Source organism: Didymosphaeria variabile (assembly GCF_027946475.1).
Source record: "Didymosphaeria variabile strain IMI 356815 chromosome Unknown scaffold_2, whole genome shotgun sequence".
NCBI lineage: Eukaryota > Fungi > Ascomycota > Dothideomycetes > Pleosporales > Didymosphaeriaceae > Didymosphaeria > Didymosphaeria variabile.
Window position 1 is genome coordinate 3774296 of NW_026611621.1, and position 16839 is coordinate 3791134.

Consider the following 16839-nt stretch of genomic DNA (forward strand, 5'->3'; position numbering starts at 1 on the left):
CGACCAGTGACCGTAGACGTGGTGTCTCGGGCGAGATCATGCTTGGGGGCACGAGCAGGCGACGATGATCAGAACATGGCCTGGCGGTGCTTGCGGGCGTGGAAGCTGCGATGCAAAGGCGCGGCAGTGAAGGGAAGGGCCGGGGGCGAAGGGAGGAAGGCGCGCGACGACAGTGTGGGGGAAGTTGCGCTGAGAAGTCGAAGTTCCGCGAGTGTGGTTGCACAAACGGCGCCAAGCCAACGAGGACGGGATCCAACGCGCCTGGCCCCGAAGGCTCCAGATGTCCCCAAGGCGATCCCAGTGCCTCACAGACCACTGCAGCCCGCCCAGAGCAAGCAGAGCCGCCTGTCGCAGTGCTCGGCACGGGCGTACCTACGTAGGATTCCTCTCGCAAGCAGTGGGATCGATGCCGGCAATTTGGCCGTTTGCGATGCCTGTCACGCATGCCGGAGCGGCTCTGGCTCGCATTTACGTCGCCTAATTCATGGGAGACTTGCAGGGAGCACAACCAGTCTTCGCCCAACAGCACGCTATCCTCCTCCTGCAGTCCGCAGCCCCCTCAATCAACGCCACGATTCCGCACGCAGCGCCAGCACCCTCGCGACGACAAAGAGCTGCCTCTGTTTGCGCCCTCGCCCTCTATACTTAGCCCGCCGCGCTTCGGCTGCCCCGCGCTGCCTCCTATCTCGTCCGACCCGACCGCTTTGGCCGTAGCCCTCTACGTCTGGAGCTGCCGCTGCGCCAACCTCCTGTGGCTGCATCATGGTCAACATTCACCAGGGCCCACGGTGAACGTCGCGTCTCCTTAGTGTTCCATCTTTCTCACACACTCCTGTCTCTTGACAGCCACCATGGCCGCCAGGTCGCCCACCGAAAACGTCCGTCCGGGCGATCTGCTCCTCGTCGTGCGTAAGTGCTGCGTCTGTACTCGTACCGGGATTAGGGCAACGTGCTGACCGTGGACGTAGATGAATTCCAGGCTCGGAGCCCCGACGAGCTCACCCTGACTCGCGGCGACCGCGTCGAGCTGATAGAACGCGACGACGACTTCGGTGATGGGTGGTTCCTGGGAAAGAATACAGAGACGGGCGACAGCGGCCTTTTCCCCGAGGGTACGTGCAAAGGACTCTGAGACCTCGTTGTTCATGAGCTGCATGCAGGCTCTAGAGAAGGTCCCACTAACCTTCGTACAGTCTACACACGCCCTGCTCCGAAGCCAACCATTACGGCCGCGCTGCATCAGCGCGCCCCTTCGCAGCCTGTAGCGCAATCCGCCCAGCATGCCCTGCAACCTGTCGACGTGGATGCCGCGCCTACGTCTGCCCCGCTACCTTTGACCGACCCCAACGAAGCCGCCCCTTACGAATCGGCTCCTAGCACACAACCTCTTCAGATCCCTCCCACCAATTCTGCGACGCAGGCAGCCGCCGCCAATAGATCGTCATTGTCTGTGCAGCCGAGGAGCATTGGGCAGACATTGAGTGGCGAGGTCCCGCGCGAGGAAGAGACCACCATATCAAGTCCGGTCATGCACGAGACACTCAGCGTCATCGATGAGCACATTACGGATATGAGCACCCCGCGTCATAGTGCTGCTGGAAAGGAGCTGAGGCCCATGCCCTCGAACGACTCTGGAAGCGAGTACAGCAGCCACCACAGACTGTCCTATATCAACGGCCAGGAAACTGAAGAGGAGGAGCATAACTTGCACACAGAGCAGGAAGTTATCAACTGGTCTCCGGCGCGCGTTGCAGAATACCTGGAAGACGTGGGCGTGGAGAAGAAGCACTGTGACATATTCAAAGAGCAAGAAATCAACGGTGAGGCACTCCTAGGAATGGACCAGGCTACCATCTTCCTGAAAGAGTTTGAATTAGGCCCAGTCGGACCGCGGCTGAGAACGTGGGTGAAGATCAAGGCACTGCAGCAAGAAGTGAAGAATGCACAGGATGCTGCAAAAGCCATGGCGACATTTGACGGCCCTGCAGACTCCGCGCTTGATCCTGCTGCTCGAGCCCGTGCAACATCGATGAGTGCAGTACCTTTGCCCCGGATACCCAGTCTGAGAGATGGACAGTTTATGAAGAGTATGCACGGAAAACAGCCGCTCCCTAGAGCTCACTCGACTGCAGGCCACTCTATGTTACCCCCAGTGGAGGCAACTTCGCCTCTAACACAATTCACACCATCATCACCCACGCCTGGCACACCTACGCGCCCTTCTGCTGCTTCAGTCCGAAGCATGAACCATAATCGGAGGCACTCGTCAATCGACTCGACCATGAACATGCCCACACCTACCTCTGCGGGAGGCATGAAACTGCCACCCGTTGCATCGGCATCCCACAAGAAGACCCCTTCATTCGACCGGAGCTGGGTGATGGGCTCCCCACAATCTGACAGCAGAAGACCATCCTCTTCACATTACGGAGCCCCAACCAGTCCAGATGAAAATGGATTCGGCCGTCGCGAATCTGGCATAAGCCAAATGACAGCAAGTGATCTAGACCGAGGATATTTCTCTGGGGGCGAGGTCGACAACCGCAAAGCACGCAACGTACTCCGTAAGAGGGAGAGCCCAAGCCACTCTCGCAACCCTAGCTTCAGGACCGAAGATGGCCGTCGCGCTACATACAACCGGCGGCACAGCAGGATTGGCAGTGCGGATTCCGCAACTGACGGAGCCAGCTCTGTGTCGGCGGCTGCCAAGGCTTACTTCGGTTCCAGCATCAAGAGCCATCGCAGCTCGAGCAACTTCGATTTCGTGCGACCCCTGAAGCCCATGAACGATGGGCCTCCTACGGTGACCAAGCTACCAGATTTCGATTCCCCGAGCATCGATGCCATCGCGAGCTCTCCTCGCATACCTGGGAGTGAAGCGTCGTCGCAAGGACGTGCGTCGCCTTCTCCGGCAGCCCCTGTTCATTCGCATTCATTCTTCTCGAAGAAATCAAGAGGCATGGGTCTGCGTGCTATATCCGACGCGGTCACAGGATCAGAAAGAGCAAACGTCAGCTCTGGAGACATCACTGCTTCTCCAATCAAGGAATCTCCCCTGCAATCACCTACCCGAACAGGGTCAAGCACGCCCTCTGGAACATCGAATTCGTTGGAGATTCCTGACCTGAACAAGCGATCGACGGGCATGTCAGTCAGTAGTAAAGATGGCAGGAAGAAGGCTAAGAAGCACAGCACGAGCGCTTACCTTCGAGGCCGCCAACAAATCACTCCTCAAGAAGCCATGGAGGGCTGCGACTACAGTGGATGGATGAAGAAGAAGTCATCAAGCTTGATGACCACGTGGAAGACACGTTTATTCGTACTTCGTGGTCGACGCCTTTCCTACTTCTACACGGAGAACGATACGGAAGAGAAGGGATTGATTGATATCTCGTCACACCGGGTGCTTCCAGCCAACAACGAACGAATTACCGGATTCCACGCAACCATTACTCGGGCGGCGTCGTCACCATCGTCTCCGCACGGTGCCACCATTCCAACCGCTGCTTCCGCTGCCAGCAATGTCATCGAAGAAGACATGGCCGGTATGTTCATATTCAAGCTTGTACCTCCACGTGCAGGTCTGCAGAGAGGTGTACAATTCACCAAACCAATCGTCCACTACTTTGCCGTCGACAGCATCCAGGTTGGCCGCCTATGGATGGCTGCACTGATGAAGGCTACTATCGATAGGGACGATAGCCTCTCCATCACGACCACCTACCAACAGAAGACGATCTCGCTTGAGAAAGCTCGGGCTATGCGTCAACGACCTCCTGCTCTCATGGACGACGATGACGCTGAGAATGCATCCCTCGACATCGACAGCAAGCAGAGCACGAAGGAAAGCATCCAGGAAAGTGTCATACATGAGGAAGACGAAAAGCAAGGTCTTGCTATCTCAGGACTCGATGACGCGAAAGCTCTCCTAGATTACGCAGAAAACGGCGCTGATCCGGAACCACAGCCCCCGCCAATTGTCGATTCACCACCCTCACCAGAGGCTGAACACAAGCCGAAAACGAGCTTCACGCCCGGTCTAATCTCTATTAGTTGAGACCTGCAACCACCAACATTATATTCTCCCACTTGTCTCTTTCGACCGTATATTGTTATCACTTCGTAATTCAGTACAGCTTCAAGATACGAGACAGACTATGGAATCCAGTCGCAGTCTATATTAGGGTTTGGGCAGAAGAGCTGGGAATTCAGCGCTTTTCTTGGGGGAGGTCTTGGATGTTCATCGTCGATGTTTGGAAAGCCCCCGCATATGATGATCTTGCACGTTGAATGACGATGGTCTAGATATTTTGTTTTCATGTGCTTGCTACTAATACTTATACCATCTACCAACTTAATGCGAGAAGGAGAGAGGCGCGATAGCGCGAATGTAATTGTACGCATGCATCTTCATACGGTGCCTAGTCAAATCAACGTGCCACAAAGATATCCTTCTTATTACTCTGACGGGTAGATCCCGACGATCTTGGACATTGTGGAACGTACGCAAACCACAAGGGAGAGTCCCAACCACTACGACTTCGCTGGACCCCATTTAACGATAATCTCATCCCTGAGCGCGCGTCTCGCTTCATAAACCATATCCAGCGTCCTCGTACTCCTCACCGCCACTCATTTCACCGGTCTCTGAAATGTCTTTCCGCGCCTCGCACCAGCGCTCTGCATCCGGTTCCACAGTTAGGAATATCAAAACGCAATTCTTGGAGACATTCAGCACAAGCAAAAGGACCACTGCAACCCCCGCGAAGCAACACATCAAGAAAGCGACAGTCTTTTTCACGGTTGTCTACATCGCCTTCCTCCTCTACATTACCTACGCCAACTTCTACAGCGCATACGCTCGCTACCGCGTCAGAAGCAAGGACAGGAAGGACGCATAGTTCCACACCCCTTGCCCAACCACGCCAAGGCCAGGGACGTCCATTCCAGTCGAGTACTCCATTCCAATAGACTTCGAAACAAAGAAGCAGAATCAGAGCGGAGCGAGCCGCCTTCGTGAAAGGATTCTCTTCACTCCTGGCTGGCGCTGCCAGGTGTTTGGAAACATACCTAAGTTCCTGGGCCTTTACTTGTGGGATTGTCAGTTGCGGCCGTTTCATTCCTACTTGCGAGTTACCCTAAGGCAGGGGACGATAAGTAGGCGGTGAAGAGGGGCTAGGGAAAGAAACTACTCAGGGGAGGGAAATTCCTTGTAAGAAGGGGCTCCCTGTGAGAATTGCGCCCTGCATGTACGCCATCGTGACACCACAAGCTCGAGGTCTCTATCCGGCCACCTGTCATCCGACTTCGACGAGCACTTTTGAAATTTAACTCTCTCAGATCGTTGGCTACGATACAGCAGCAGCGTCTTATCCTACAACACAGACACCTGGGCAAACATCTTTCGCCAGTCATGTGAGGAAGCCCCTCAAAAGGAAAATCGCCTGTTCACACTCCCAACGAATACCTCGCGGCAAGCCATTGTTTGTCAGCTAAAGCACCATTGCTGCAATAGACGTCACTAGTTTCCTGTACCTCGAGTCCTTGATCAAGACGACAAGAAGCCGCCAGCAGATCGATACCCCTTGATCACACCGAGAAGAAACCCGTCCGCGAATCGAAGACGCTGCATGTCATCGGAAGCACAAATCTACGTGATATCCGGCTTAGCTGATGCTTTAGGAGCAATTTTCAGTGCGTTGACTTGCCTTTTCATGAGAAATCCGAAGGCGACGTCATTCATCTTTGGCTTTGCCAATATCGTTTCCAACTGTCTGCTGGTGGGGGCGCGTGCTCGATCTTGTTCGACTAATACACATTCATAGACTACGCCAATTGTCTGCGATAGCGGGAAGAGGGGACGGTACTGGAACCAAGTCCTGAGCCCTAAAAGTAACAAGCCAAGAGGCACTCAAGGACATCCCTTCAAACAGCAGAAAGGACCTAAGACCTCTAACTGCTTGAAAGCGCATTCGACAGGCTTCCACAACCTCCTCCATTTGAGAGAACAAATAAAGCAAAGATGCCGCTCCCCAGCCCTTGGAAGACACCCTCCGCACCTCCCTCGCCCACTCCCGTCCGACGCAAAACCTCTCTTCGCCACCGCGCCAAAGCCCGCATCGGCTTCCTCATCCTCATCGCTGTCCTCACCATCTGCGCCTTAAACGAACTCCGCTGCATGCAATATGGTTGCGTCTCACGTATCAGTTTTTACGGAACATCTGATCGGGGCTCCAAAGGTGGAGGCGCAACACTACCAGACGACTGGAAGGACCGCCTGGCCGAGCAGCTGAAGATGAACATGCAAGACATGGGACATACACCACCAGCCTCGCCACCGAGCAAAGAGGAGAAGAAACCGCAGAAGGCGCAGGTCGAAGCACCTTCGAATGGTGCGCTCATCGAACCATTAGCTATCACACCCACCATCGACGCACCGAAGCCAGTGAAGCCAGTGAAGCCAGTGAAGCCAGTGAAGCCAGTGAAGCCAGTGAAGCCAGTGAAACCACAGCACAGCAAACCAGCCCTTCAAGATGCCAGCCCCAACCGCTGGGTCGACACCCCACCCGGTCCTGCGTCCCCTGGCAAAGAAATGAAAGACCAGATGAAGGTGGATAAGCAGACGTATGTGAATGGGGATGTGATCGAGGCGCCGATAGTGAAGACGAACAAGCCGCCAACGGAGGCGAGTGTGAATCCTCTAGCATCGCCCGCGGCAGAGCCATCACCGGGGGTGCAAGTAGCGGCGGAGGATCTAAGGACATCCAGCAACACGACGCCTGAAAAGGGAGAAGATGGTAAAAAGCAAGGGACGAAATCACCACCGCCTCCCAAAGTCGATCAGATGAAAGAAAAGGTTGACTCCTTCATTGCGCAAAAGGCAGGCGAGAAGGCATCACCGCCTGCTACTAAACCCGAAATCAGCCCTCCCAAGGTTTCGGCTTCAGTACCAGCTCCAGCAAAGTCTGAGTCCAAGTCATCGAGTGGCGCAGCCCTTTCCGTCGCTCGTCCTTCTAAACCATCCCCCGAATCGCAGGCTATTGAACCACCGCCGCCAAAGTCGCCGCCACACACGCACGAATCTTCTTCACCACCTCAACCACCCCAGCGTCCCAGTAACTTCCACGAGACCAATAATTTTGGCAGCATGGAGATGGGGTTACTGATGGCTGGCGGCTAGCCTCCATCGCAGCATGTGCGACCTTTCTGCGAACAGGCAGCAGCCGATCTCGCTGTTTAGTCTTTCTTTGACGTTGTTTTAGCATGTTCCATGTCTGCGGTACGAGGCGTTAACGGTGTGGGGGCTAGCAGGCTTTGCTGGGACCCGCTCCACGGCTTGAGCCACGGGTGGGGATATCAGACGAGGGAATTTTTTTGTTTGGCGTCCTAGGGTATTGTAGCGCGGTGTGGGCTAGAGTAGGGCTCGTTCGAGACTGGCCGAGGCTGGCGGGGAAGGTTCTTGCGCAACGGTGGATGTTAAGCCTTTGCACTCAGACGTGTTGGAAGTCAAGGTTTAATTTTACGTTGATTTGATATGTTTTGATCCAGTCGATCGAGCCATGCGCAGTGCAGGCCAGGTATTATTATCTACAAGCGAGTGCTGCGCTTCTGAGGCGCCATCTGCCTTTTGGGTATCTTTCTACAATGCAAAAACGCTCAAGTCCACCAAACGCCAAATCTATGCAATAGAGCATTCAAGGCTCTCTTCTCCTCCACTTATCTTCTGCGCCGCTGCTGGTCATGTATGTGCGACCCCTCAGCCGGGCTGAACCAATCCCTTATTCCGCACTTGGCTTCGAGACCAACGAAGAGGTCGTCCACGCGGTCCGTCATCCAACCGGACGTGACCCGCTCCGTTGGCTTGGAATAACCCAGACGAAAAGAAAAGTTGATCGAGCAGCTGCCCGGCTCGTAGGAAAATTGCATGCAGTCTTTCTTGCTCTCGCACACGGCGTGGCAGTGCTTGAAGCTCTTCCAGGCATTGCTCTCGAGCGGGTCGGACAAGCTGCCGTGGTCGTGCGCGTTGTACTCTTTGTCACTCGACAAGTTATCCCAACCTGCGACCTGCGCGCCGACTCTGCGGCGCACGAGCTCACGGAAGACATCGCGGTGGCGAAGTAAGATATCGTGCTAGAGTAGCGCAGGTCAGCTTAACAATTCGTGCGTTTCAGGTTTTAGTGTACCAAGGGCGGGGAACACATACTCTCTTGTACCATTCCTGCTCGAAGTGCCATAGGTCCGAGATCTCGGACGGTGAGACGTGGTGGTACGTGATGACGGGGAAGCACCAGGCGTTGCGGTCGATTTTATTGGTAGCGGGGTCCAGCGTCGCAGGTGAGTCGCCTTGGAAGTGAGGGAACGCGCGGTGCAGAGGGACTTTTGCGTCTTCGAGGACTTTTCCGAGGGCGCAGTCGCCGACCCAGTGCGTCGCGGTGAAGTCTTCGTAGTCGCGGAAGCGCATGGAGCGCTGCTCGATGACTTTGCGCATGGCTGGGTTGGACAGGACGAAGCCTGCGCCACCGTACCCAAATTCGATGTCGTTGATGTAGAGGTGCTTGCCGATGTAGTACGGCTTGCTCGCGTCGAAGTTGGCGAGGTACTCCAGCAGGTTGTTCCAGCCGAGGAAGGTGTCGGCTTCGAAGAAGACATACCACTTCGCGTTGGGCATCTCCTCGTAAGATCGGTCAATCATGGGGAGAAACTTCCACTTGTCGAGTTTCCAGCCTTCGTTGCCAGTGTTCAAGTAGTCGCCCTTACTGGAGCCCGACTCGGCCATGATGATTCGCTGGCTGTCGACATTTTGCCTTCCATGCTTTTGCAATTGATGGTACAACTTGAAGTCGTCGTGCTCGTTCCTGTTCTTCTCCGTGACACCTCCATGACCTCCCAAAACATCATGCACAGCATGACCTTCGATTTCCTCATCCAGATCCGATAAGATAATAAAGTGGGGGACACATCGCAGAGTCGTTTTGAAGTGGACCGGCACCTTCTGGCGCGACTCGGTAGCCCCGGTCCGCAGCACCACCAGCACATCGTCGGCCAGTTCTGACTGCGGACATACCACATCGTGCTGAAGGGACGCCGCTGGCCTGGAGTAGCGGAGGAAAAATGAGGGCGAGGAGGCTCCGTTGAAGACGTTAATGATAGAGACTGAGAAGACGGCGCAGAATATTAGGCGGCAAAGGAAGGTGCGGTGAGGCATGGTGGTTGTTTGGAAGGCACAGCGCCTTGCCATGCGGATTCAAGGAACGACGATGGGAAAGAGAGACGTGGCATGCATAGAAGTCGCGAGCGAGCCTAAAAGACAGTGGGTGATGTGTGGTCCGGGTCCATGGGCGACGGCGCGGTACCGTTGTAGAGATGGCGCGAAGGTAGGGCGTCAGTGAGAGTGGTCGAGTGAGCGTGTGGTACAGGGCTTTGGGAGTGGGCAGGACAATGGTTTTCAAGTCCGAGGACGGGCCGACGATCTTCATCTCTGGTCAGAGTCGACGATGCAAATCCCGAGGCGGGCGATCAATGCCTTAAGGGCCCAAGGACAAGTGGGCGGTGTCGACGCGACTCGGGCGGACACGACACACACGACTCGCACCAGGCCGCATGGCTGGCCGGCTGTTTGCGCCTCTGCCGTTGGTCTCTCCCCTGGAACCTCATGCCGTGGCTGTTTTGGCCTGTTTGGCCTGAGGGATGTTTTAAAGCGCGCCTGGGGAACTTTGCCCTGCGTCGCTTGGCGATGAGGTCACAGGAGCCCGAAGAATGCACCAAAAATGCGCCGCCTACCCCTCGGGGCCTCGCGTAGCCACCGCCTGCAGATCCACGCCCTCGTCCCTAACCGGCCGGCCACACGCCTGCCGTGAATGGCACCCACCGGGCACCGCCAGCAGCGATCGCCCTCGAAGCGTCTCCTGCGCGACCGTTGGCCTTCCCCTGTTGGACGCGACCGCCTGTCACAATTTGTCCTGAAACACGTCACGTGCCGTCCGCCGAGTAGCACCCGGTGCGCCCGGACGAGGCGCCCGCTGGACGCACCCTGGACGCGGACTCCACGACACTCTCATGCTTTTATACGCATTAATAGTAGCGAATACCCCAATCTATCGCTAGGACCTCACCTGTTCTCTCCACCTTCTGGGACAGAGCATGTCGCGCGATACAGGAACTTACACAGGCCGTAATTGCACTGCCGCATCCACAGAAGCTCCGTAGCACTACAGGTCCGACACTACCGTGCGTACATCGTATGGGTCTCCCAGTGATTCCACGGTTGACTATGTAACAGCAGCACTTCGCTTGCGTCTTGGTTGGGTCGACCCACTGCGGCCTACCGTTCGCCGGCGTGCAGTGCAACCAACGCAATCCTAAACCACCTGCCTCATTCCTCAAGTTGGTCTTCGAAACAATCCTCTGTTCCAATCAGGCACGGAATCTAGTTTCACTAACACGGCGTCGCGACGAGACTCGACACAGAAAGCTGATACGCACTTCATGGCTTCATCTCTTGCGGCATTCCATCCTTGCATTTTCAATGTTATCGCAGTCTATCTTTGAGCGTCGATCTCCGTCTGAATCTAATCATTCAGGGGCTTTGGCAAACAGAAACCCGCCCAGCCAAAAGAAGGTCGGCACGGCTGCGACCGCTGACAGCAGACCAAGTACCCAAGCCATGGTTGACCAACCCTTTTGTTCTACAAGCAACCCAGCAAGCAGTGGTCCCAATGTGCATCCTGCAGCAAATGCCATGTTGAACAGAGCGTAAGCCTGTGCATATGCACCCCCGGGTCCGTAGCCACGCATTCCGCTCGCGATCATCTTCTTTTCCTTTGCTTCCACCACAGCCGATATTTCCGCCATAATGGGTGGGAAGGTCATTGTCAGGCTCAGTCCTACAAGGAATAGTAGTGCGCATATGAGCACTTTGTCGTTGATCGTGTTTGAGTCGATGTAGCGTAGACAGACCAGCGGCGGGCATGCACAGAGGAATCCAAGAGTTGCGAGGTAGCGGCCTCCATATTTATCGCTGAGCCAGCCGAAGATGGGACCTAGGAAGGATGGTATGACGATGGGCAGGAAGAGGAGAGCTGCGCCTGTTGAGGACCAGTGGAAGATGTCCGCAACATGAATGGTGAGTACGGAGTCGAAGGCTGTCATAACGCCGGCCTGCATGATGGCTCCGAATAGTGCTGCGAGAAGACGGCGGGAATACAAGAGTGAGAGAAGAGGCGGTAGTCGATCGCGAACTCGAAGTCTTGGTGGTGTACTGCTGGCTTCGAGTGACGTCCGCTCGGCCAGTCTCGGAATGCCTTGTTCGGGATCTGTTGGGAAACTTCTCACGAGGTCCTTCTCCAAATCGTTCGACAAGTCTTGATCCACTCCGTTACTTCCCTCCTCCGCACTCTCCACAGTATGGTTCCACCCTCGGCCACCGGCTTCTAGATTCCACCTCGCAGCGACCTTCTTCTCGACCAGTAGCAAGCGGAGAATGACGTCGAGTCCTATCAGGGCATATGCCATGCCAAAGACGGCACTATAGCCCGCGCGGTCAAAGACCACACCACCAAGTAGTGGCCCAATTAGTATACCAATGCTCATGGCGGCTCCAACGTATCCCATTGCCTGCGCGAGCCTCTCCTGCGGCACCGTATCGGCCAGTAGCGCCAACCCTACGACCCACCTATTCGCAATTAATAAACTTTTCAAGGATGCGAATCTGGGATCGGAAAGTGATGATGGGAACTTGAAACAGACTTGGTCATGTTTCGGATGACCACGTCAGAAGTGGAAAGAGAACTTACACAACCGCTGCACTCGTCCCCTGCAAAATCCTCCCCGCAATCATGATTCCAATACTACTTCCTATATCCAGCAAAATCGTCGCACCCAGCAGTGCAAATAGACCTATGATGAGCGGGGAGCGGCGCGATGTGCTTCGGTCGGCCAGCCATCCGCAGACGGGCGAGAAGAAGAGTAACGCCGCGGCGTAAATAGCGATGAGGACTGAAACCCAGTACTGTACTTTGGAAGAGTCGACGTGGGACCTAGACTCGATAGCGAAGGGCACGACGGGCACGATGAGGGCGTAGAGGAACATGTCCGTGAAGATAGCCAGCGCGATCGTCGCGATGATAAAGGCTTCCGAGCTGCGGTACTTGAGGTAAGGCGGCTTCGTGCCATGCTGTGTGAAGCTTTGCAGCCATTTTGGACGTGCCATATCTTCTTCTTCTTCTTCTTCTTCTTCTTCTTTTCTCTCGTCTAAGGCGCGACTGGTTCCTTCTCTTCAAACTCACGCTTTCATCGTGGATGCCAAAAAAGAGCGCGGTTTGGTAGGGTGCAGTTGCATGCGCAACGTTAGGCAGTCACGAACGCACAAATATTTCCAGGGTAACAAAGAAAACGCTAAGTTATAGCTTGGTGTTATGATAGAGACATCGCGCGCTGGACGAGCTCCGCAGTCTGGTGGCCCTGGGACGTCGTGTGCTGCGTTGAGAAAATGAAGAAGAGCATCATTGATCGACGGTGCAGGGGAGGCTTTCTATGACTCGGGCGCTCGTACTCCGCGGGCGCCGAGAGTGGGGCCAAGATACGAGGCAAATTAGGGACGCGAGGTATGATGCAGTCGAGGTTTGTCTATACAGCAACGCAGATTTCGAAGACGGCCTTCTGGAAATGAAAGAAGTCCCCTTTCAGATGGTACAGAGTGTGAAGTCGTGGTCGTTGTGGAAGGGACGATGGCAATGATACCGAGGTCTTGCCGATCTCCGGAAGATCTCCAGATGCCTACGTCGTCAGGAGTGTCTCCTGCACATCCATTCATCATCACCAGCCATCTCATTGTCGCAGCTATGCGATACCGTATTGGGATTCTCTAAACGACTGCATTTCCATGCCGCAGAATGCAGCTAGTGGGCAGACGTTGTTCTCCGCCGCTCATTCGTAGATTACGTCCTCTCAGCTGCAGCCACGCGTAGCTCACATCAACCGAAGTCACTTTCATTCGAAACGATCAAAGTGTCAACCCAGAGAATTGCTTCCAGATCGTATCATTGGTCGTATGCGTCTACATGCACTGCCTCCTCCAACACTACGTTGCATTTAACAGGCTGTCGTCACTATCAGCCTTGTTTTCTGCAAATGCTCCTTACCATAACCTTCACATAATTCTCATTGCAGGCCTATTAGCGTTAAGGGAGTTAGGATCGCTCAGGTAACAGTACATCGCAAGAACTAAAGAGCATTTCTAAGGTCCCAACGCCCTCCACGCTCTTTTACAATCATCACCATGTGCGGAAGGTTCCACGACCATAATCGCCCTCTACGCCCTCTGAAAATGATCAGCCAAAGACGTCAATCATACGTCCCGATCCCAGATCTATTCATAGGAAAATATCCGACTTTTATGTTCTATTGGCCCTGACATATTGTTGGTCGCGTGCCTAAACCGCGTATAGCCTCCGCCACGACAGGCTGTGCGTACCAGGGCCGACCAGGCTGAACCATCATCATCAACATTTAATGGTTGCAAGAGCTTGCTTTTTACGGCTCTTGTAACAATCTCCACTCTGGTCTCACGCTAATGGAAAAAACGTCGATATTCGAAGTTGCTGAACAACCCGGGGACATTCACGGGTGCTAACTACCTTTCGTATGCCGAAGTAGAAGCATCCGAGGTAAGTCCCTCGTATTGATGCAGCAGTGCTACTGGCTGAACAGATAGGCCTCTGGCGTATTTCAATTCCGGAGAGGGAAACTGACCCTGAAAGAGATTGAACAGTGGTTGAAGACAGGTGTAAGAATACCAGCAAAACACACGATCTATCTCATTTGCTTACTGCAGTAGCAGGGAGGAGATCAAGAAAAGGCACCATTACAGAAGCTGCGGGTGATGTAGGTATCCGGCTACGTAGCACACTCGCCGATATCATTGAGACTGTTGTAGTGCCTGCACGGCAATCACGAAGTCGGATCACCGTCCGTCGCTTGCGCTGACACGCGCATCATACGAAACCCTCGCAATCCATTGGAAGCTTCCTCACGCCCTCCTATATGTACTCAGTACACGGACATCATGCTTTGTCGCTTTCGAAGACACAGATGATAATACCACAGGTAGGCTCATTACGCAAGCACACTGTATCTCTCTGATTATGTATATGCAAGGACACATCTTCCAAACCATCGACAAGAATGGGCGACCGTTCACGTGTGCCCTCATGCACTGCTCTCACACCAGCGAAACCAACGTCCTCCTATTCGGCCTACTACCTGACGAGTTTGATATCATATGCGACGAGCTTTCTACGTCGCCTCAACTCTCCGCATGCCCGACGTTTATTCCTGTATGCCTCATTGACATGGTAAACGAGATCATCGAGCATGACCTCGAGAGCGGCCGCATCAGGACGCACAATATCATGCTCGAGCTTGGCATGGGCAAATCGGGAAGTGAAGGCGTCTACGTCGATTGTAGCCTCCATCACTGCGACTTTGTGCCCATTACACGTGCGCTAACTGGGCTGACGGCGAATTTGGCGAAGTGTGAACTGGCTTGCGAAGCCCATACACTTCTGCTAGATCAGATGGACAAGCAGCATGAAAAGTGGCTCAATGACCTGGACGACGAACAAAGACGTAGGATCAGTAAGCATGCAAGCACGCTGCAGAAACGGAGCAATAACTTGAGAGAATGGATGCAGGCGATGAAACCAAGAACAAAGTATCTCACGCAGCGATCGCAAGCATACGTGTCAACGGTAAGCACGTTCTTAGCTGCAAAAAAGCTTCGTGTGTACATGGCGAACAGATTCAGGCCAGCATGTATCGGATGTTGGAGGTTCTGTAACTTACCCCTCACAGGTGTACAGTCTCATGGCTCAGAAAGACAACGCTCTCAACATGCAGACCGCCGAGGCCTCCCTCAATCTTTCTCGAGCGAGCTTCAGAGACAGCGCCTCCATGATCGCTATCGCCGAAGACTCCAAGCAAGTCGCGCTAGCTACGTCTAAGGACAGCTCTTCGATGTTTATCATCTCCGCTCTGACTCTCATCTTCCTTCCGCCGACGTTCACCGCTGTATGTCGCCATTCATTAGCATTGCACTCGTGTTCATCACTGATGGCGTAAGACCCTGTTTAGCACGCAATTCTTCGATCTCAACTCCAAAGATGCGGACAGAATGACTTCATCGCGCTTCTGGCTCTACTGGGCAGTGACGGTACCATTGACGGTGGTCACCACCGCTTGCGCATTAATCTTCTTCTATATGAGGGATAAGAAGATGAGAATGAAACTATGTCTTGTGAGACGAGACAACCAGCCTGCAAGACAAAGCACTTGAGAAAGGCCTGAAAGGATCTAAGGGCGCGCATTAAAAGCATAAATCAAGATAAAGAGGTTTTTGTTCAGTAGCATGAGTATACAAGAATGTCAAATCTACCAAATTCCAGGGCCTACCTACCCAGTCACCATTTCCTCGTCCTCATACATTGGTCTCCCTTTACTGAGTAGGGGTCTCGCCATTGCGAATGCAGCCCGACTTATCAGTAATCGCCTTCGGGCACGTAACCTTTTTGAACGTAACATCTGGGTTATCAGCTCCCTTGAACCAGTCAAACCGCCAGTTGCATCCAGCCTTGAGCTTCTCGGGGAATCCATCGCAGTCAGATTGCTTCGATATGCCTCCATACTGTGCTCCCCAGCCGTTTGGCGGCGCACCCCACTGGTTGGTGCACGCATTGAACAGGCCGACACCGCCTCCCGGCATAGCCAGATCGAAATGGTTCTGGCCAAGGTCGCCTCCAGTGTTCGTCGCTTGAACAACGAGCTGCTGGCCGGCAACGGGCCCAGATGTAAATGTCAATCTGTGCCCCGTCAGTCACGTCCTCCACCTTTCCCTGGCCGGGTGCAAGGAGAACTCACTCATAGCAAGAGCAACACCACGCATTTTCCGTGCTACCAGCCAGCTTGACGGCCGCGAATCCGTACGCCAACTTATCGTCTACCGCCCATGGGCTCTGGTTCGAGCACATGTGCGCCACGCCCCCGCCGTTGTCGCACGCGCTCTTCGCGGCCATGTCGGCGAGCGGGTTATCGCTTTTGTCGCAGCTGCGGATGGGCTGGTTGACGGGCGCTTTGCCTGCCCAGCCGCATGACCCTTTGCAGCAGTCCCAGTATCGCGTTGTTTTGCCTGAGCCGCTTTGTGCGGCTGCGGTGGAGGCGAACGCCACAAGGGCGAGCTGCTTGAAGGAGACCATGTTGGAAAGATTTATAGGTGGTCTATGTCGTTGTTGAAAGGTGTAGGAAGATCCTTGGAACGATATGAGAACTACAGCTGTGTGGATAGCCTATTTATTATAACATTTGCGGGTGTTCAGGCAGCGTGCAAAGGGCTCAAGATATGATGGACTGGGGCTGACACCGCGTTCGTGTGCATGCATCGGGCGGGTATGAACATGTTTCATTTGAACGATCGTTACGTAGAGGCAAAGCAATTCGACGTCCGATGACAATCACCTCATTCTGCACAACAAAAGTTACCTGGTATGCGGAACTGTCGGGACTCGTATACCCCACAGTCGCTTCATCTCCGTGTCCACCCAGCTCTGTGAGAGGCTGCGATTGGTGAAGAAGCCTGGTACCTGCAATTCATAATGGTTGGTTTAACGCGTGTTTTTGGGATAATATAGGGTTGTATAAAGTCAGCAGACAAGTTTACATGGCGTCGAGGAACGTTCAATTTGGGAGGCGTGTGGTAGCGTCGGGATTGCGGGCGATTTGTTCCTGACATTTTACCGAAGGATGTGGCGATATTATTGGGCGCTATTATAGTGCAGCGATGTATGGGTA

The 16839-nt window shown here is 54.2% G+C and overlaps 7 protein-coding genes across 7 annotated transcripts; 3 read left to right on the top strand and 4 right to left on the bottom strand.

The window, feature by feature from the left end:
• Positions 1-851: 851 nt before the first annotated feature.
• N0V89_002950 (uncharacterized protein) lies at positions 852-4057 on the top strand (the record flags this gene model as incomplete). Its single annotated transcript, XM_056211754.1, has 3 exons — positions 852-909; positions 969-1112; positions 1194-4057. The coding sequence occupies 3 exons, from the start codon at positions 852-854 to the stop codon at positions 4055-4057; spliced, it is 3066 nt and encodes a 1021-aa protein (XP_056075227.1).
• A 1965-nt stretch (positions 4058-6022) lies between these two features.
• N0V89_002951 (uncharacterized protein) lies at positions 6023-7180 on the top strand (the record flags this gene model as incomplete). The annotated part of the gene is made up of 1 exon (XM_056211755.1): positions 6023-7180. One exon carries the CDS (start codon positions 6023-6025, stop codon positions 7178-7180), a length of 1158 nt encoding a protein of 385 aa, XP_056075228.1.
• Positions 7181-7716: 536 nt separating this feature from the next.
• N0V89_002952 (uncharacterized protein) lies at positions 7717-9205 on the bottom strand (the record flags this gene model as incomplete). The annotated part of the gene is made up of 2 exons (XM_056211756.1): positions 7717-8130; positions 8204-9205. The coding sequence occupies 2 exons, from the start codon at positions 9203-9205 to the stop codon at positions 7717-7719; spliced, it is 1416 nt and encodes a 471-aa protein (XP_056075229.1).
• Positions 9206-10572: 1367 nt separating this feature from the next.
• On the bottom strand, positions 10573-11753 carry N0V89_002953 (uncharacterized protein; the record flags this gene model as incomplete). The annotated part of the gene is made up of 2 exons (XM_056211757.1): positions 10573-11671; positions 11746-11753. 2 exons carry the CDS (start codon positions 11751-11753, stop codon positions 10573-10575), a joined length of 1107 nt encoding a protein of 368 aa, XP_056075230.1.
• A 35-nt stretch (positions 11754-11788) lies between these two features.
• N0V89_002954 (uncharacterized protein) lies at positions 11789-12292 on the bottom strand (the record flags this gene model as incomplete). The annotated part of the gene is made up of 2 exons (XM_056211758.1): positions 11789-12260; positions 12285-12292. The coding sequence occupies 2 exons, from the start codon at positions 12290-12292 to the stop codon at positions 11789-11791; spliced, it is 480 nt and encodes a 159-aa protein (XP_056075231.1).
• A 1915-nt stretch (positions 12293-14207) lies between these two features.
• N0V89_002955 (uncharacterized protein) lies at positions 14208-15117 on the top strand (the record flags this gene model as incomplete). The annotated part of the gene is made up of 2 exons (XM_056211759.1): positions 14208-14747; positions 14851-15117. The coding sequence occupies 2 exons, from the start codon at positions 14208-14210 to the stop codon at positions 15115-15117; spliced, it is 807 nt and encodes a 268-aa protein (XP_056075232.1).
• Positions 15118-15490: 373 nt separating this feature from the next.
• N0V89_002956 (uncharacterized protein) lies at positions 15491-16247 on the bottom strand (the record flags this gene model as incomplete). Its single annotated transcript, XM_056211760.1, has 2 exons — positions 15491-15854; positions 15913-16247. 2 exons carry the CDS (start codon positions 16245-16247, stop codon positions 15491-15493), a joined length of 699 nt encoding a protein of 232 aa, XP_056075233.1.
• Between the last annotated feature and the right edge of the window lie 592 nt (positions 16248-16839).